Genomic DNA, 20,420 nt, shown 5'->3' on the forward strand with positions numbered 1-20,420 from the left:
TCATTTTCAGGATCAATTAGAATTCAGTAGAGTATATTTGACACTTAAATTACACTGAATAAAATTTTATATTCCAGGGTAACTGAGATAGTTTAACTTCATGAGGAAGAACAAGTATCACTGCTGACAAAAATTCAGAATTTATGGGTTGAATGTCTCTTGATCCAATTTCACACTTTAATTAGACTTTTAAATTTTCAGTAACCTGCTTTTAAAAAAATATGTAAATCCAAAAAATATGTAAATCCATGTTTCTCAGAAGAGTTCAGAATTTTTAAAATAACCTTGTACTTTTTTGACTTCCTTGTGATATTCATTTTGAGTTAAAACAGACTTTCAGTTTATGTCTTTGAATCTATCTCAAGCATGACACAAGCAGCCCACTGTACCAGAGAGATTAAATGTTGACAGTTACTCTTAGGGGATTAGCAGATATTAAAAAAGGACAGATTCTCCAAGATCGTCATCTGTCATATTCAGCCCTGACTTATCTGTAGAAGCAATCATGCTGCCGAACAGAAAAAAAGAAGTAGAACAAACCATTCTACCCAATTCAACCAACGTACGACTTCCTTTGTTCTAAAAAAATATAAATAGCAAAGTCTGCAAGACCAGAGCCTGCGGCCTCGAGCATTGGAGACTTCGAGAAGTCTAATTCAATGCCTCCAAACAGAAAGGACCCAAGACTTTAAGGGACGTAGTAGAGGAAAATGAAAACCATTCATCGATACTGAATGCTAAATCCAATCAGGACGCCCTACACGACACAAATCACACACCTTGTTGCCCAGGTGGAAAGCACAGAACCGTGAGCTAGCTGGGGTGTGGAAGGCTCTGGATGTGAGCGTCACAGAAAGCCTGCCTTCCAGCACACGGTCAGAGGCAGCCGGCGGGGAAGGGCCCCACAGGTGACACGTGCACACAGGTCAGCTCTGCTCCTGGCTCAGCGGTGTGGGTGGCGGCGCAGCAGGCTCTGGTGTCAGCTGCAGGTGCTGAGCCGGGTCTGAAGCGCTCGCTAAGCCGAGCTCCCCTGTTGGCTCTTGATGGGCGTGAAGATGTTCCAGGGTTTCCTTGGACAGAGTGATGACGTGCACGGGCTCGCTCTGCGAGGGTTCCATCGGGCTTTCAATCATGTTGAGGCCCTGCATATGCTCTGATTGCTCCTGTTGGGCCGAAAGGATTAAATTCTGCAGGTGTTCCGGCTGCTGCGCAAGCAGGGTGAGATTCGCAGCCTGGTCCGGGGTCATGTTCTGAGAGCTTTCTGCAGTGACGATGCTAATTCCCTGGCTAGCGCCGGGCATGAAGTTGAGGTTATGCACGGAGTTGGTCACCAGAAGCTGAATTTCCTGCTCTCCAGATGCAGAGAGCTGATACGGTTGCAGCTGAAGAATATTCCTGACCTCTTCGGTATTATTACTGCCAGAAACGCTGCTGGCATCTGAGGCCGGTTTTTCTTTGCTGTGGATTTTCAGGTGAGCCTTCAAGTTGTCTAAGCGAGCAAACTGTAAGTTACACTCAGGGCACGAGAAAGGCTTTTTGCCCGTATGCAGGATGCAGTGTCTCCTCTTGGCACTGGAGTCAGAGAAGGATTTGCCACATATGCCACAGGAGTATGGCTTTTCTCCTCTATAAAGAATACACATTTTATCTTAAAAACAGATCTGTTTATCACTTCCTGATTATTTAGGGAGCAGAAGTCAAGAAGAGAGGAAAATTAACTCGACTAGGAGTCATAAGTCATGGGTTCTTCTACTAACTTAAGGAGTCAGAGCAAGTCACAACTTTCAGGGGTTTCTGTTTCTAATTCTCAAAGAAAAAGAAAAGGATGGAGGTGGTGGCTGAGAAAGGGTGGTGGGTGGGGCTGGGCTACAAGTGATAACATTTTATGATTCCATAGTCTGTATTTCAGATAGGAAAGCAAATATTTATATATTACACATACAGCCCCTTTTTGTGTTCATTTTCACTGCCAGATTCTTGTGGCCAAATAAGTATATGGGTTAAGCGACCAACTCTTGCTTTTGGCTCAGGTCACAATCTCAGGGGCATGGGATCAAGCCCTTAGTTGGTCTCCGTGCTGAGCATGGAGCCTACTCAAGAGTCTCTTCCCCACGGACGCCTGAGCCTCTGTCTTCAGCTCAGAGTGTGGCCCCGGGGTCCTGGGATCTCCTGCAGGGAGCATGCTTCTGCCTTTCCCTGTGTCTCTGCCTCTTTCTCTGTGTCTGTCATGAATAATAAATAAATAAAATAAAATAAAAAAAGTCTCTCCTCCCTGCCCTTCCCCACTGCCCAACCCTCTATCTCCCACTCTCTCCCTAAAAACGAAAAAACAAAACAAAACATCCAAGTTGAGTAACCCTTAATTACTTGTTTTAGAATCAGATCTGCAAGTTGTATGAGTGAAAACGTTTACTCAGAAAACATCAAATTCAGTAACTATTTTTGACTGAAGATTTAAGCTTTGGATCAGTCCCCAGCCCAAAATAAAAATTCAAGTAACGAAACTTCTGCTAGCCAGAACCAGTGTTCCTGACTTTGCCTAAGTGAGGAATTGCTTTATTGAAAAGATAAAATAGTAAACTACACGGAAAGTTCAACCCATGTAGTAATTTGGGGAAAAGGGCTAGATAAGCAACATATGTCACCCAACCCAACACCAGGGTGGCTCGAGGACTCCCGCATAAGAAAAGTATCTGTAAACTTTACCTATGGATTCTGATGTGGGTCTGAAGGGAACTCTTTGCTGTGAAAGATTTGCCACAGATTTCACAGGTAAATGGCTTCTCACCTAAAAAAGGGACAGTGTTTAGAGATACACATCCAACATAAAGCAAGCAGCAGTAATCAGGGGCGCCTGGGGGGCTCAGATCAGATCGTGATCCCAGGGTCCTAGGATCGAGTCCTGCATCGGGCTCCCTGCACGGAGCCTGCTTCTCCCTCTGCCTGGGTCTCTGCCTCTCTCTCTCTCTCTGGGTCTCTCATGAGTAAATAAATAAAAATCTTTTTAAAAAGAATGAAATAAAGCTTCTGGGTGACTGAGGCCTGCAGCCCGGCTGCGAAGCCCCGTGTGACACAGGCCCCAGACGCCTCTGCTGTGCACCTGCCCGAAGCCTTCTGGCGCCCACCGCCCTGGCGCAGCCTCAGTCACAAGTGCCTCCTGGCATCTCTCTAGCAGGTCAGAAACTCTTTTGCCTCAGGGCTTTGCATCTGCCCTTCCCTCTGCCTGGGATGCTCTTCTCCTGGATGCTCTTCTCCCCGATGTCTGTCTCATTCCCAGAACATCCAGATCTCCATCCAAGGTGTCCCCTCAGCAGTGAGGCCTTCCCAGACAAGTCCCCACATAAAAGGGCAGCTCCCCTTCCCACAGCCTGTCCTTAGCCTGTGTTTAGCTCCTCACAGCACTGACCCCCACCTAACCTGCCAGGCAGCCATGTGTTCTCTGCCCTCCCTGGTCAGACAGCAGCCCTCAGCAGCAGGGGCTCTGGCCACCCCACTCGCCGCTGTGTCCTCGGGACCCAGGAGCGGTGCCGTGAATGGGTGTTCAACGGCTGAGTTAACTTTCACAGAACCTGTTAATGCAGAAAGATTGTACAGAGATCCATGTTCATAGAACTCCTACCCTATGAGCCAGTGATTTTAAGAAAACAAATTATTTTTAAGGAGAAAAACTTGTGCTTAAAAAAAAAATGTTCAAAGCTGCATAAACCAATCTGACAGATAATTTTCGTAGACAATTTAACAGAATCATTAAAGAACCAACCTATAGTAGGAAGCTTTTCTTAGGAAATCTAACAGGTTTATTTTTAAGAAGTGCTCCTTACCATAAGGTCTAAAAGACCCACACTTTTAACTTCAACTGAGAGTGTGACCTGCCCTGATCGATCCTGCCTCCTCTTTATCCCCGAAGCTGATTTCTCTGGAGGTGGCGATGCATAAGCTTATACCTACTGGTTCTAGGGAAGAAAATGAGAAAACCCTCAGTGCCTGGGCTACCTTCGTGTTTGTTTCACTCTGCTTCCTTTTCTAAAAAGATTCTCTCATTAAAAGTGAAACAGAACCAGACTCAGACTGGTTCCTTTCCTCTTCTTTTTTTTAATTTTTACTTTTTTATTTATTTTTAAAAATATTTTATTTATTTATTCATGAGAGAACACACACAGAGAGAGAGGCAGAGACTCAGGCAGAGAGAGAAGCAGGCTCCATGCAGGGAGCCCAACGTGGGACTCGATCCTGGGTCTCTAGGATCACACCCTGGGCTGAAGGTGGCACTAAACCACTGAGCCACCCGGGCTGCCCCCTTCTTTTTTTTTTTTTCTTTTCCCTCCCTTCCTTCCTTCCTTCCTTCCTTCCTTCCTTCCTTCCTTCCTTCCTTCCTTCCTTCCATCCATCCATCCATCTATCCATCTATTTGGAGTTCAATTGCCAACATATAGCATAACACCCAGTGCTCATCCCGTCAAGTGCCCCCTCAGTGCCCGTCACCCAGTCACCCCAAGCCCCGCCCACCTCCCCTTCCACTACCCCTTGTTCGTTTCCCAGTTAGGAGTCTCTCATGTTCTGTCTCCCTTTCTGATATTTCCCACTCATTTTTTCTCCTCTCCCCTTTATTCCCTTTCACTATTTTTTATATTCCCCAAATGAATGAGACCATATAATGTTTGTCCTTCTCCAATTGACTTATTTCATTCACTCAGCATAATATCCTCCAGTTCTATCCACATTGAAGCAAATGGTGGGTATTTGTCATTTCTAATGGCTGAGGAATATTCCATTGTATACATAGACCACAGCTTCTTTATCCATTCATCTTTCGATGGACACCAAAGCTCCTTCCACAGTGTGGCTACTGTGGACATTGCTGCTATAAACATCGGGGTGCACGTGTCCCGGCGTTTTACTGCATCTGTATCTTTGGGGTAAATCCCCAGCAGTGCAATTGCTGGGTCATAGGGCAGATCTATTTTTAACTCTTTGAGGAACCTCCACACAGTTTTCCAGAGTGACTGCACAAGTTCACATTCCCACCAACAGTGCAAGAGGGTTCCCCTTTCTCCACATCCTCTCCAACATTTGTTGTTTCCGGTCTTGTTAATGTTCCCCATTCTCACTGGGGTGACGTAGTATCTCATTGTGGTTTTGATTTGTATTTCCCTGATGGCAAGTGATGCGGAGCATTTTCTCATGTGCTTGTTGGCCATGTCTATGTCTTCCTCTGTGAGATTTCTCTTCATGTCTTTTGCCCACTTCATGATTGGATTGTTTCTTTGCTGTTGAGTTTAGTAAGTTCTTTATAGATCTTGGATACTAGTCCTTTACCTGATAGCTCATTTGCGAATATCTTCTCCCATTCTGTAGGTTGTCTTTTAGTTTTTTTGACTATTTCTTTTGCTGTGCAGAAGCTTTTTATCTTGATGAAGTCCCAATTATTCATTTTTGCTTTTGCTTCCTTTGCCTTTATGAATGTATCTTGCAAGAAGTTGCTGTGGCCAAGTTCAGAAAGGGTGTTGCCTGTGTTCTCCTCTAGGATTCTAATGGATTCTTGTCTCATATTTAGATCTTCCATCCATTTTGAGTTTGTCTTTGGGTATGGTATAAGAGAATGGTCTAGTTTCATTCTTCTGCACATGGATGTCCAATTTTCCCAGCACCATTTATTGAAGAGACTTTTTTCCAGTGGATAGTTTTTCCTGCTTTGTCGAGTATTAGTTGACCATAGAGTTGAGGGGCCACTTCTGGATTCTCTATCCTGTTCCTTGGATCTATGTGTCTGTTTTTGTGCCAGTACCACACTGTCTTGATGACCACAGCTTTGTAGTACAACCTGAAATCTGGCATTGTGATGCCCCCAGCTCTGGTTTTCTTTTTTAATCTTTCCCTGGCTATTCGGGGTCTTTTCTGATTCCACACAAATCTTAAGATGATTTGTTCCAACTCTCTGAAGAAAGTCCATGGTATTTTGATAGGGATTGCATTAAATGTGTAAACTGCCCTGGATAGCATTGACATTTTCACAATATTAATTCTTCCAATCCATGAGCATGGAATATTTTTCCATCTCTTTGTGTCTTCAATTTCTTTCAGAAGTGTTCTGTAGTTTTTAGGGTATAGATCCTTTACCTCCTTGGTGAGGTTTATTCCTAGGTATATTATGCTTTTGGGTGCAATTGAAAATGGGATTGACTCCTTAATTTCTCTTTCTTCAGTCTCATTGTTAGTGTATAGAAATGCCACTGACTTCTGGGCATTGATTTTGTATCCTGCCACACTGCCGAACTGCTGTATGAGTTCTAGCAATCTTGGGGTGGAGTCTTTTGGGTTTTCTATGTACAGTATCAAGTCATCTGTGAGGAGGGAGAGTTTGACTTCTTCTTTGCCAATCTGAATGCCTTCTATTTCTTTTTGCTGTCTGATTGCTGAGGCTAGGACTTCTAGTACTACATGGAATAGCAGTGGTGAGAGTGGACATCCCTGTGTGTTCCCGATCTTAGGGGAAAGGCTCCCAGTGCTTCCCCACTGAGAATGATATTTGCTGTGGGCTTTTCGTAGATGGCTTTTAAGATGCTGAGGAATGTTCCCTCTATCCCTACCCTCTCCTTTTTTTTTAAGTAGCCTCTACCGCCAGCATGGGGCCCAACATGGGGCTTGAACTCCCGACCCGGAGATCAAGACCTGAGCTGAGATCAAGAATCGGATGCTTAACCGACTGAGCCTGTATGAATTTCCATACAGGAATAGTGCTCAGTTAAGTCATCTCTGTGTTACTAAGAAATAGAGATGGGATCTCTCCACAGAACACTGTTGACAGCCTTCTGCCTTGGGCTTTTACATGGTCTTCTAAAATTCCCACCCAATTTATAATAAATGGAGCCCAAGGAGGGGACTCCTTCTCACTCTTCTGAAAACGTGCAGCGTACCAGAAAGGAAGGACGGGATGGGAGTTTTACCTGTGTGTGTTCGCAGATGTTTCTTTAGCTGAGACACATCCATGAATTTGCGATGGCAGTGGTTGCATTCCGGTAATGAGTGGCCTTGTCGCAACAATAAAAAAAGTGTCAGTGCATATACGCGCTCTCTCCCTGCACTTCTTCAGTGATTTGTGTTAAAGCACCTCCCTGAAAAATAATCACTTTAAATATGGTACTATAATAAAACAACAATATTTTTTATTAATTTGGTAACAGTATTTTCCTATGCATCTCAACTCCCTGTTTCCCGAGGAGAGCTGGGACCCTGCCCATGTCCCTAAAAGTACTCTTCTTTCCCTGAAGCATGGGTGTGACTGTAGCCAACTGATGTCAAATGTCACTTCCAACCCCTCATTTAGTTCTTATTAGTTGGCAGGAGAGAAAAAAAGGACCGTGGATACAGCTGGGTGGGAGAAAGCCTGAACTGACAATTGTGGGGTGGGGAATATTTCTGTCTAAGCACCATTAATAACCAACCAACTGGTGTCCTCTTATTCAAGTGGCACTTTTGAAAGATGTCAATTCTATAGGGTTTCTGTGACACCAAACTGTACTATTAAAAAATTAAATATAAATCACCAGGTAAGAGAATAACACAAGGATATCTAAGTTAGATTGCTTTTTAAGATTCTTTCCCTAAATACAAATTATATTCCACAATATGAACCTATTGTTTCAAAATAATTCGTATTTGTGAATTGCTCCCCCAAATCCAAATTTTCTCTCACTTTATTGTACCTGTATGGACTCGGTAATGGCTCTTCAGTTGTCTTTTCTGGCTAAAATATTTTCCACACTGATCACAGGTGAAAGACTTCTGTCCTGCCAAATAAAAAACAGGACACTAAAAAAACAAGCCAAAACTATAAAGAACAGTAACACAGTGGGCCCCGGTCCCCATTTTCTATGAATGATACAAGTGACTTGCCTACATATCCAAATGCCCTCAGAGTCAAAGCACAGGTCCATAAATGTACAAAGGTACGTAAAGCAATAGGGAGCGGTGGGGACTGGGGCAGAACAGGAAAATACAAGTTTCCCCCAAAGTCACCCAAGTAAAATCATTCTACACTCTGGGGGTTAAACAAAACATGTTTGCACACTGAGCTCCCGCCCAGCAGCCGATTTATAAGCCCTAGCATAAGACACAATGCTGTGCACAAGTCTAAACCTTAGTCTGGCAGAGGTGTAATTCTGTCCCCTTCAGTGACACTACGTGGGAAACGCCCACCCCAGGAACTTGGTGGCAGCTGGCCCTCTGCTGCAAGCCCAGCTACCTGAATGCAGGCTCATGTGCTCCAGCAGCGAGTGCTTGGTGGTGAGAGCCTTGCTGCACACGGTGCAGGTGTAGGGCCGCTCGCCTGTGTGCATCCGGGTGTGGACCTGCAGGGAGTGCTTCTGGGCAAAGCCTTTTCCACACTCATTACATTTGAAAGGTCGCTCCCCTGGAATAAGAGGCCCAGAAGCACAGTGTAAGCAAGAACATGCACATCTCTGTTTCCTCCTAGATTAAAATGACAATAAAAGGGATTTCTGCTAACAGGCACCTATCCAAAAGGGCCAGAACAGGAGAGAAAACATCAGCACTCTGGCAAGCTGGAACAGACGCATCCGATGCCAGCAGGGCGGAGTGCTATGATACATACAACCCAAGACAGAGCCTCCACAAGGCTCAGGAACTGGTGGCACCTGTTCTCTCTGAAAACGGAGTAAGGGAGGATAAATGACCATCTGTTTCAAAGGCCCTGAGACCCCCCTGACTGGACCCAAGGAGCCAGAGGACTGGCCTGCTCTCCAACAAAGGATGGGCACTGTTCTCTGAAGAAGGTAAAACAGTCCCTGGACTGAGGGTCTTCGGATTAGAGGTCTCCAGGCACAGGGGAGTGGGAATGCTCCAGGGACAGCAAGGCCAAGTTTACATTTAGGGTGATGAGACTGCCCAGCCTCCTCCCCCGCTCCCACTCTATAGACACTGGCAGCCAGGCCTACAGCCTCCAGGCGGGAGGGTGGAACATCTTTGGAACGTGGCAGGCCAGCGTAAGAGGGCTGCAGGTGCAAGGCCAGGTGTCGGGGAGGAAGTGGGCCCCCCCTCCAGTGAGGCCGCTGTGTACAGGCCCGCTCCACCCCACTGCAGTGGCCAGCTGCTTTCACTCAACCATTCCAACAATGGGATTAAATATGGTTTTTCACACACCACTGTTCAAGGAAGGCCTTTTAGTAGCTGAAACAGATACCAAAACAGATAAGGAAAAAAAAAAGCAACTTGCGGAAAACAGAGGCTGCCCATGGGGGAAAGAAAACATTAAAAACTAAGGAACAAGTCACTGCTGCTATTAACGAGCTCGGGGAGGGAAGATACACTGTGAACCAAAAAGAGCATTCACGATCATAATTTTTAAAAAATAATAATTTAGAGAATAAAAAAGGGGTCCTACAAATAAAATAGAGTAGACATAAAACTTTGAGTATTGAAAGATAAAGGTAAACTCTCCCAGAACGAAGAGCTAAAAGTGATGAGAAATAAGAGGTAAGGACTTCAGAGGGTGGAGGTGGGTCCAGAGGCTCAACATCCAAATTTCAGGAAGTTCCAGAAAGAGAGAGCACAGAAAACCGACGGGAGATAACCATCCATGAAACAGTTTCAGAAAATTTTCTGGAACCAAAAGGTGGGAGTTTCCGAACTGCATGGCTCTACGGGCAGCCACCGAAATGGGATGAAAACAGACCCATGCTAAAGTGACTCACTGCCAAATGTCAGAACAGTGGGGGCAAAAGGGAAGATCCTACATGCCGCTCTCCTTAACAAATGTTACAGAACTATTTAACCCTCTGTTTAACCATCCTCTGTTACAGTTCAACAAATGTTTCCCAAGTGTCTACTTTGTTTAAAGAACCAGAGATTCAAGGTTCTCGACCCATCTTTCAAAAAACACCAAGGCCCCCAACTAAATCAGAAGTTCTGGGGCTGGTGGCCAGTCACTGGCAGTTTTAGAAGCTCCCTAGCTGATTCTACTGTGTGGGCAGGTTGAGGATCACAGGGCTAGACCCAGCTGGGTCAGAGGACGGCAAGTTGCCAGGTGACAGGAGACTTAACTACTACTAGTCCCTATACTTAAGTTTTTTGTTTTGTTTTTTTTTCAAAGATTTCATTTATTTGTTCATGAGAGACACACACACAGAGAGGCAGAGACACAGGCAGAGGGAGAAGCAGGCTCCCAGTCGGACCCCGATGCGGGATGCGATCCCAGGATTCCAGGATCATGACTTGAGCTAAAGGCAGATGCTCAACCACTGAGCCACTCAGGTGTCCCCCTCTACTTAAGCTTACAATTAGGTGAGGGGTATTTAACTGGTAACTACAACCCGACCCAACAGAGCAAATTCAGTAAGGGAGGGCTCAGAAGGAAGGGATTTTTGCCTAGGGCTGCACTGTCCAATACGGTCCCAGTGAAATTATTAAAATAAAAAATTCAGTTCCTCGGTCACACTCACCACAGGTCAAGTGCTCAAATCACAAGAGGCTAGTGACCACAGAGGTCTACTGGCCAACACTGGGCTAGAGGCACCAAGAAGGAGAAGACATTTACAGCTAGATGGGTGAGCGAGAAAGCTGTCCCGGGCAGACCTGGGCAAAAGCAGTCAAGATGAAGAACGTTCACGAATCTGAAAATGGACCAAATCTGGCTAGTTTGAACCCCGGGCATTAGAGCCTTGAACCAATGACTCCAAACAAGAACAGTGTTCTGCAATCAAGCTCTTTGGGTTCAAATCCCAGCTCTGTCACTAAACAGGACCTGGGCAAATTATTTCTAGGACTTGGGTCTCTTCACCTGCCCGATGGGGATACCACTCCCTACACCTTGGGGGCTTGTTGTAAGAACTAAATGCAATAACACGCATAGAAAGGCCTTATTCTAACGCCCATCACATAGAAGTTGCACAATAAAATGAAAGCTATCATCATCATCATCATCATCATCATCACTACTCCAACACCTGTTGGAGGAAGCTGCGAAAGTGTAATTACCCGTGTGGCTCCTCTGGTGGATTGCCAAAAAGTGATTATACTTAAACACTTTGCCACAGTCCTTACAGCAGGCCTCGGGGCCACCGGGGCGCTTTCTCCTTCCACAGACCCTTTTGGCTGAACCCTGCTCGTCTTCATCCCCGACAAGTTTGTAATCTTTAAGTTTGACGGACCTCCTGATCCTCCGCTTGCTGTACCGACTCTGGCTATCCTGCCCATCCTGGGTCTTGGGGTCACAGTTCTCATCTTTCTCAGCAGGCATTTCCTCCCCTCTACCTGGCTCACAGGCCGACTCAGAATCCTCCATTTCTTTTGCTGGAATCTGGTCATTCAGCAAGCCACTCTCTCCCTCTTTGACCACAAAGTTATGCCTATTTTGAACGGAGTTGTTTACCCTCAGCTGTATTTCTTCCTCTGCAGCCAGCTGTGATTTCCCCTCCTGCAAACTGTTGACTTTTCTCGGTCTTCCCCGTTTCCGTTTTGGGGGGTCGTTCTTCTTATTAGAAATAACCACCACTGGAGTGCTGCCGGTGTTCAGAGTCGATGGCTTCGGGGAGCTGTGATTATTCTGGAAATCTGTGTAAGCCTTTACCAGGTCATAGACTTTTAAGAACTGAGCGGTGGCCAGGATTTGTTCTGTACTTTTCTCACTGGCCTGGAGACAACCCGTGTAGATAAACTCCAGCAGGACACCGAAGGTGTCGGCAACCATGCCTTCCAGCATATAAATGGACTGGCCGATCTCCCCCTCCTCGGCAAACATCATTGAGAAGTATTCGCTACTGGCAGCGAGTAAGGCTTTGTGAGCCCGGAAATGCACATTCTCCACGATCAAAGTGATGTCACAGAGAAAGCCTTTCTTCCGCTGATCCTCCAAACTGGCCAGAACAGTGTCACTGTGCGTGTCTGAGTGGACGACCAGCTGCCCAGAAGGCTCTGAGGATGTGTCTGCCATTTTCCTCAGAGGACCAAGGAGCGTGAAGCCTGAAATAAGAAAGTGGTGATCAAAAGAGGAGGCGGCATCATCTAACTGGTTCATCCCCGTCCAGACGAACTACTAGGCGTGTGACTCGCGTCACACTGTTAACCCAACTTTCCCACGTCACCACTTTCAGAAAGCGACGTAAAAAACGTAGCTGGGGACCCTCCCCGTTGCTGGACACCGTCACCTAGCTCGGCGAATTTCCGGCCGCCGCGTTCCTCCTCGGGGTCTGCGTCCTCCTCCCCCGGAAAACGAAGGAATGGGAGCCGACCATCTCGAAAGTCCTTCCTCGGCACTAACTTTGCACCGCTGCACACACGTCAGGATGGGAAACTACGGTGTCTCGAGTTCACGCCCTGCTAACCATCTTGTCTGCGAAAACACAGAAAAAAAGGGGCACAGGAAATGGACACGAGCGACAGGAATCCGGGGGGAGCTGCGCTGGAGGAATGACCGCGGCGCAGCGGGCCTCGCCCTGCAAGGGTGGCACGACCCCCACCCCCGCCCCTAGGCTGGCGCCGGACGGACGGTTCCCCGGGAGCCCCCGGGCCCGCGGCGCGAGGAGCAGGACGCAGGGGAGGCCCCGGGGCGGGACAGGGCTCGATCGCGGGGCGGGGGCGGGGGCCGACACGGCCGCGGCTCCCGCGCCCCCGGCTGGCAGGCCCCGGGGCGGACCTACCTCTCGGGGCGCCCAGCCCACCCGGCGGCCTGGCGGGCGCACCCCCGCACCTCCGCCGGGCCCGCCCTGGCGCCCCGCTCCGCGCCCGCCGCCGCCGGGGTCCCTGCGCCGCGGCCGCCGCCGCCAACCCGGAAGCGCCGGCGCCGGGAGCCTGCGCGCGGACGCCGGACCACGTGGCCGCGGACGCGGGGCGGGGCCTGGCGAACGCGGGGCGGGGCCTGGCGAACGCGGGGCGGGGCCTGGCGGACGCGGGGCGGGGCCTGGCGGACGCGGGGCGGGGCCTGGCGGACGCGGGGCGGGGCCTGGCGAACGCGGGGCGGGGCCTGGCGAACGCCGGGGGCGGGGCCCGTCGCTGCGATGGTGTCAGTTTTCTGTCCTATTAGGCGTAACACGTGTCAACCCGGATCGGTGTTGTCTCTTCCCAGATGCCGAAGGTCGCGTGAAGGTCTCGGATGTGTGACGAATGAATGACATCATTAACACGTACTGCCATCATCGTCACTGTCATCATCTAATGCGAATGTAATCATTATTACGGTTGGCCTCCTAATTATTTTTGCACGTCTGTCTTGTCCTTTTCCTTCCCACGCCCAATTTCCCCGGGCCAAGGGCGTGAAGAGAGGTGCTCTGTCTAGTCCGACAGCTCTGGGGACTCAGTGAGCTTGGGCAGATTACTGGTCCTCTGAACCTTGTTTTACCTTACCTGTGAAATGGAGGTGTCAAGGCCAAGTGTCAGCCAGGTTGGGTAGCTGTGGGCAAACAAAGATTAGGTGGGTAATGAATTTAGTGTCTGGTTTAATTCATATCTACCATGATTAAAATGATTATTATTGTTATTCAGACTTTCATCATCCTTATTCTATAGATTATTAAGGGTTTCTAACCAGTCTTAGCTGCAGGGCTGTTCTCTCCAATACACAGGAGTAGGGAGATCTTCCCAAATGCAGATCACATTTGAGAGACTAGAGTCATTCCCCTGATTAAAATCCAATGTGCCCCCCTTGACACACACCCCCCCTCCCCGTGTACCCTCCTAGTAAAGGCCAAGCTTCTTGAAATGGTCTACAAGCCCCAGCCAAATTCAGTCCTCTCCTACTTCTCTTTCCAACTATTTCAGCATTTCCACGCTCTCAATTTATGATTCACCAACACCTAATAGCTTATACAGATCTTCCTCCACTTACAATGGGTGGGTGTGTGTGTGTGTGTGTGTTGTGTTACACCCATCGTAATTTGAAAATATCATGTTAAAAATATTGTAAGCCAAAAAAAAAAAAATATTGTAAGCCGTGTAACACACCTAACCTACTGAACATCATAGCTTAGCCTAGCCTGCCTCAAACATGCTCAGAACACTGGCCTTGGCCTGCAGTTGAGCAAAATCATCTAACACAAAGCCTATTTTGTAGTAAATGTTGCTTGTCTCCTGTAATTTTTTTTAAAGATTTTATTTATTCATGAGAGACAGAGAGAAAGAGAGAGGCAGAGGGAGAAACAGGTTCCATGCAGGGAGCCGGATGTGGGACTCGATCCAGGGTCTCCAGGATCACACCTTGAGCCATAGGCAGGCAGCAAACCGCTGAGCCACCCAGGGATCCCCTGTCTCCTGTAATTTACTGAATATCGTGTTGAAAGTAAAAAACCAGAATGGCTGTATGAGTACAGAGTGGTTGTAAGTGTATTGGTTGTTCACCCTCATCATGATCACATGGCTGATTGGGGCTGCAGCTCACTGCCACTGACCAGCATCACGAGAGGGGATCCTACTGCATTATCACTAGCCTGGCCAAAGATCAAAATTCAAAATTTGAAGTGCAGTTTCTACTGAATACATATTGCTTTCTGCATCATTGTAAAATTGAAAAATTCTCAAGCCATCATTAAGTCAGGGACCATCTGTACTTTATCCCCCCCTCCCCCCCCGCCCCCCCCCCCCGCCAATACATACTTCCAGAGCTCCAGCATGCCATCTATTAGCCTCCAAGATTCTGAAACTGAATATGTGATTACCAGCCTGACTCTTTTTAAAATTTTACTAGTTTACTAGTTAACCCCTTCTCAGAGGTTTTCCCTTTGTCTTGAATTGTCTCTAAACCCCAGGACTCGTGGCGGGCCAGGTGGAATGGGCTGCTCTACCTGACTTCTACAGCAGCAGAAAGAGAAGTCAATCTGAGGAGTCAGCTACCCCATGATTTGTCACTGCCACAGAACTGCAGGAAAACATTGCTCCTATGCAGGTCCTCAATCCAACAGCTGAAGATGACTCAGGGCCCAGTTAAGCCAGGCACTCCCACTCCCCGTTTCCATCACTGCTCACTACACCCCAAGCTCTGTGACAGGAGGGGGCTCTGGGGAATCTTCCAGCATCTGCCACTCACCCCAGAGACTAGTCCTTTCTTCAAGGCAATTTTGTTTAGGGTTCATATTGACTTTTCTTGAAATATTTGTTCTTGTTCTCTTTGGTTACAGCCAGCCAGCTGTTCTACCTTCAGCAGATCTTCATAACCTTAAATCTTGCAGAACAGGTTTTGGGGTGCCAATTATTCATCCAACAAATATTTATTCAGTGCCTAACAAGTACCAGGCTCTATGTCAGGTGCTGGGGATACAACAACTAACAAGGCCCTTGCCCTCGTGAGGCTTACATATCTACTAAGAGGAGAAAGGACAAAAACACCAGTAAACAAATAATGTAATTTCAGAAACTGTTAAGCTTTATAAGGACTGAGGATGGAGATTGGCAGAGAAAGGGAAAGTGAAGTTAGTAGGGTGACACTGAGCTGAGATCTAAATGATACAGAGCCAGCTATCTGAAGATCTGGAATTAAGAATGTTCCAGGTAAGGGAAAAGCAAGCAGAAAGGCTCTGAGACTGGAAATGAGCTTGCTACTTTTGGCAGACAGAAAATCCTGTGGCTGGGAGCACTGTCAATGAGCGGGGAGGATGACTGGAAGCAAGGTTGCCAGATTTTGCAAATAAAAACATAGGCCATCCAGCAAAACTTGAATTTCAGATAAACAATGAATAATATAGCATGGGACACCTTATGCTAAAAAAATGCATGTGATCATCTGAAATTAAAATGTAATTGAGAATCCTGTGTTTTATGTAACTATCTGCAATGGAAAGGATGCCTGATTCTGACAATACAGGAAGTGAAATTATGAAAGCCTTTTATGAAAATTATGAAAAACAATTCCACTGCAGGATAGCTAGAAACGACAGCAGAAAATGCATAACAGAACTTAAAGGAAAGTAAGGGACCAAAAAAATAGAGGGATTTGAAATCAGAGTAATAAGCTACGCTTGGAGTCATGGAAACCCTAAGCCATGGTGTTTTGTGAAACCAGAAGCTTGTGGTTTAGGTTTTAATGGGTAAACTGGAACCAGAAGACAACACCTCCTTTGATGGGTATGAGGTAGGGAGTCAGAACAGAGATCCTCTTGCAGAAACCAGGTCCTTCTTAAGGGCTACAATCTCCATGAAAAGGTGGGCTGGGGGTAAAAAAAATCTGCCTTCTGGCAAAGGGCGATAGCAAGAGAAAATATCTTTCCTGGCCTTGGCTCCCAGTGAGGAGGAAAAGACTCCTCTCAAAATTTGTGACCATTCAGAATTTTAAAAAGAATGACTACTCGGATAGTCCTTCCAGAAGTTTAAATGTAATCAATGAAATTTAAGAAAATCAATGGATAATAGTTCAATAATACTTAATACATTACTACACAAAAAACTCCATGGACAGACTAAATGGTTCATCTACCTAGAAGGTAAATCTGAAAATATTGCCAGAAAGCTAGTCTGAAAAGAAGAGATTGAAAGCATGGTAGAGAAGTCAAGAGACACAAAGAACAGAGTAAGAGTGATTTGTCATATAATCGACCTGGGATTTCAGTTAGAAAGATTAATGAGAATGAGAGAGAAACAATATTTAAAGATGCTGGTGAGAATTTTCCCAAATTGGTGCAAAACACAAATCTCCAGATTTGGGAAACATAATAAATTCCAAGAAGGCTAAACAAATGAAAACTTACAACTAGATACATTGTGGTCAAAGTGGAGATCATCAAAGGTAAAGAGATCTTAAAAGACTGTAGAAAGAAAATATTAATTACCGATAAAAGAAACCCGGTCAACCTGACAGCTGACTTTTCCACAGCAACAGTGGAGGCAAGAAGTCTTCAGTAGGCTGATATTTTCAATATTCACCTATTATTTCCCCTTTAAAATAGACTATTTTTTAGAACAGTTTTAGGTTCAGCAGCATTTGCCAGGTCTTCAGACAAAAAGTAATGTAATGACAGTAAATAAAATGTGGAGAACAGGGAAAGGATTTTGTACTTCTTGTTTTCAATGGTTACATTCAGATCCATCAAGTAAATATAGTGTATTTGACCATTCCTGTGGCTGGACTGTGTGCTGTTATGTATTATGTTAAAAACTGCTGTGCTGAAATCTTTTTCCTCATATTTGGGATTATTAGCCTGCTACAAATTCTAGGAAATGGAAGTATGAGGTGAAAGGAGATGAATTTTTTTAAAAGAAGAAGATAACACCAAATGATGGCCAACGAGTAATAAAACGGGTGCTGTTGGACACCCCCAGAAGCACCACGAGTGGCTGAATTATCTAGACAGTCTTCGCAGAGCAGAAGTCTTTCATTTGAATGAGGTCCAGTTTATCAATCATTTCTTTCATGGATCACGATTGGTATTGGATCTAAGAAGTCATTGCCATACTCAAGGTCTTCTGACTTTTTTCTCATGTTATCTTCTAGGGATTTTATAGTTTTCCATTTTCCATTTTGATCTGTGATCCATTTTGAGGTGACTTTATGAGGGGTATAAAAATGTGTCAAGATTCATTTTTTTTTCCATGTGGATGTCCAGTTGTTCCAGCACCATTTTTTGTTGAAAAGACCATCTTTGCTTCATTGGATTGCCTTTGCTCCTTGGTCAAAGATCAGTTGGCTGTATATAATTACGTGGGCTCTCTTTTCTAGCCAAGTAATGACATACAGTAGGCAGATGTAGACAAGGATCTGGAGTTCAGAGGTGAGGACAGAATTTGAGATATTATTAATTGGATTTATCAGAGTATAGGTTACAAATTACTAAAGGATCACTTACAGAGTGAATATTGATAGGTAAGAGGCTATCCAGATTTTTTTTCTCTTTCCTCTCCAAATTCAACCTTCACCTTTCTTCCCCATCTTTTGGCCCTAGAAGCTGCAAAGACCAACAAAGCCCAGTACCGACTGGCTTCTGGGTGAATTGGGTCAATGAAGAACCCAGTAGGGGTTTGAAGGAAGGAGAAGATCACGATCACTTGGGATTTAGAGGTTGGTAGAGGTCCTTCAACATTATGAAGGGCATCAATAACATCCTTGCAGGCTATGATGCTTGACTGATGGATAATTGTAGCAGGGAGAGAAACTAGAATCCAAAGTTCATGACTTCAATGTATTTGAAGGGAACAGAAGAGTAACTGACATTGTCCAGTGCCCATATGGCATCTTTATAGGGACGATACAGCACCTCATAGAGATTTTGCAGCACTAATTCAGTAGTGCTCCAGTTTCTAGGCCCCATATTGTCTGCATTTTGCAGGGATGATGTATATCTGTTTATGTTTTTATTTCCTACCCTGGACTGGAAATATACACATGACTGTATAAACTGAGCAGTCTTCCACTGAGTCAGTCTTTCTGACTCACAGGTTGTAAAATATACATATTTTTCAATTCCTGGAATATCTTTCACCCTATGGTTGGAATCTCAATTCTAATTTTTTCTCTGATTTTCCCTGCCTTGACTCTGAACGGCCCATTTCATTCGAATGTTAACCTTTTAAGAATTCTTCCCAGAACCACCCATAGTTAAGGGATTTCAGGCTCTCTAGGTATAGCTCTACTCAAGCCTTCATTCATGAAAGCAAAAACAAAAATGGTGAAACAAAAAATCACCCAATACTAGACAGAGGCATGCATATGTAAAATATCTTTCATTCCTTCCCTATTCTTGAGCTCCTTCCCTCTCACCAAATTCATGAAAACTTTCAACAAATGAATTGAAAATAAACGAAATACACATAATAAAACAAAATCTTTAAAAACTACCGTATTTAGTACTTCCAGTTTTGATGAATTTAAGACCACAGTTGACATCATATCCCACAAAGAATTCTAGAAGCCTTAAAGAATTAACTATAGGATTCCTGGGTGGCTCAGCGGTTTAGCGCCTGCCTTTGGCCCAGGGTGTGATCCTGGAGTCCCAGGATCGAGTCCCACATCAGGCTTCCTGCATGGAGCCTGCTTCTCCCTCTGCCTGTGTCTCTGCCCCTCTCTCTTTCTCTCTCTGTGTCTCTCATGAATAAATAAATAAAATCATTTTTTTAAAAAAAGAATTAACTATAAACATGCACACATAGTAGAAGAAAACAGAATATTTATTAAAGCTCTGAAGATGAAAAAAAAAATAAAGCTCTGAAGATGAAAGAACTTCCAGAGCTTAGAAAAATATTCAACATCATAAAAGAAAGATGAACAGGTTTTACTTTGGTAAAAAATAGGATTTATTTACTGCAAATCTGAAGGATTGATGTACACATTCATCATGTAATAGATGTATATATACATTATATACAATATATACATATACATGATGTATATATGACATCAATAAAGAGCTCATGCAAAACAATTTAAAAATACCCAAGGAGCAAGAGGGCAAAGGGCATGAAGAAATAATCCACAAAAGAGGAAGTGCAACTGGTGATTAACATACGGAAGATTGTCCAATATTGTTATTAATTCAAATTAAAGCAACAAGGGTCTGTTTTCCACCCATTTATTCTTTTGCGCCATAGTTCCTATCAGTAAATTGCCTTCCAAAATAACTACAGCCTCATGGTGCTTCCAGGGGGGTCCAATAGTACCAGTTTTATTACTCCTTGGCCATCATTTGGAATTTTCTTCTTCTCTTCTTCCTCTTCCTCCTCCTTCTTCTTTTTATCTTCTTCTTTTTTAAAAACTCATTTCCCTTTGTTTACCAGAATTTGTATCAGACAGAGGGAGAAGCAGGCTCCTTGTAAGGCGCCCAATGTGTGACTGGATCCCGGATCCGGGGATCACACTCTGAGCTGAAGGCAGATGCTCAACTGCTGAGCCCCCCAGGCATCCCTAAATCACTCATTTTAGAGATTGAGAAATAAAGGCTCAGAGAAACTGAGATTGATCCAAGATCATATAGCTAATGGTTGTATTTTTTTACTTTTTGAAGAGCCAATCTTGCCATTTCATATTCTACATTTCTTATACTACTGTTGAAAAATTGATAACCTTATTTTACAAATCTCATTTAAATTCAGTTTAGTGAGTTTTCCTGTAACACATTCGTCTGGATGTCATATGATAAGACTCCAGATTTCATCCTCCTCAAAACTCCAGGTGATTTCTAATTATATTTTTTTAAAAGATTTTTATTTATTTATTCATGAGAGACAGAGAGAGGCAGAGACAGAAGCAGGAGCCTGACATGGGACTCGATCCCAGGTTTCCAGGATCACGCCCTGGGCGGCAGGCAGTGCTAAACCACTGCACCACCGGGGCTGCCCTGATTTCTAATTATAAAATAATGCAGAGCGGGATCTCTGCGTGGCTCAGTGGTTTGGCGCCTGCCTTTGGCCCAGGGCCTGATCCTGGAGTCCCAGGATCGAGTACCACATGGAGCTCCCTGCAGGGAGCCTGCTTCTCCCTCTGCCTGTGTCTC

The 20,420-nt window shown here is 45.2% G+C and overlaps 2 protein-coding genes and 1 long non-coding RNA gene across 16 annotated transcripts in view; 1 reads left to right on the plus strand and 2 right to left on the minus strand.

Annotated features, from left to right (window-relative positions):
• ZBTB24 (zinc finger and BTB domain containing 24) lies at positions 1–12,741 on the minus strand. Of its 10 annotated transcripts, none has more exons than XM_038554920.1 (9): positions 12,654–12,741; positions 12,162–12,346; positions 10,993–11,976; positions 8,243–8,410; positions 7,704–7,787; positions 6,945–7,028; positions 3,418–3,569; positions 2,707–2,788; positions 1–1,626 (listed from the first exon to the last, which is right to left on the minus strand). In XM_038554920.1, the coding sequence occupies exons 3-9, from the start codon at positions 11,945–11,947 to the stop codon at positions 1,490–1,492; spliced, it is 1,662 nt and encodes a 553-aa protein (XP_038410848.1). In that variant the 5' UTR covers positions 11,948–11,976; positions 12,162–12,346; positions 12,654–12,741; the 3' UTR covers positions 1–1,489. The 10 variants fall into 10 exon arrangements, 8 of the variants coding, with proteins under 8 accessions (XP_038410848.1, XP_038410846.1, XP_038410852.1 ...); XM_038554921.1 differs by lacking the exon at positions 1–1,626 and adding an exon at positions 1,653–2,222; XM_038554918.1 differs by lacking the exon at positions 3,418–3,569.
• Positions 11,862–20,420, plus strand: part of LOC111098392 — a 19,949-nt gene continuing 11,390 nt past the window's right edge. The window contains exons 1-4 of one of the 5 annotated variants that reach the window (XR_005368129.1): positions 11,862–12,457; positions 13,079–13,423; positions 14,754–14,927; positions 17,877–17,992. This is a non-coding gene — a long non-coding RNA (uncharacterized LOC111098392). Of the gene's footprint in view, positions 12,458–12,963; positions 13,424–14,753; positions 14,928–17,876; positions 17,993–20,420 lie in introns of those variants that run through there. The other 4 variants (XR_005368130.1, XR_005368126.1, XR_005368128.1 and 1 more) reach the window with 4 other exon arrangements.
• Positions 12,978–20,420, minus strand: part of AK9 (adenylate kinase 9) — a 127,437-nt gene continuing 119,994 nt past the window's right edge. The window contains exons 40-41 of the mRNA XM_038554914.1: positions 13,357–13,402; positions 12,978–13,164 (exon numbers count right to left, since the gene is read on the minus strand). Of these exons, the coding sequence (XP_038410842.1) occupies positions 13,386–13,402 (17 nt within the window). The 3' untranslated portion in view covers positions 12,978–13,164; positions 13,357–13,385. The remainder of the gene's footprint in view (positions 13,165–13,356; positions 13,403–20,420) is intronic.

Source organism: Canis lupus, chromosome 12, assembly GCF_011100685.1.
Source record: "Canis lupus familiaris isolate Mischka breed German Shepherd chromosome 12, alternate assembly UU_Cfam_GSD_1.0, whole genome shotgun sequence".
Taxonomy (NCBI): Eukaryota; Metazoa; Chordata; class Mammalia; order Carnivora; family Canidae; genus Canis; species Canis lupus.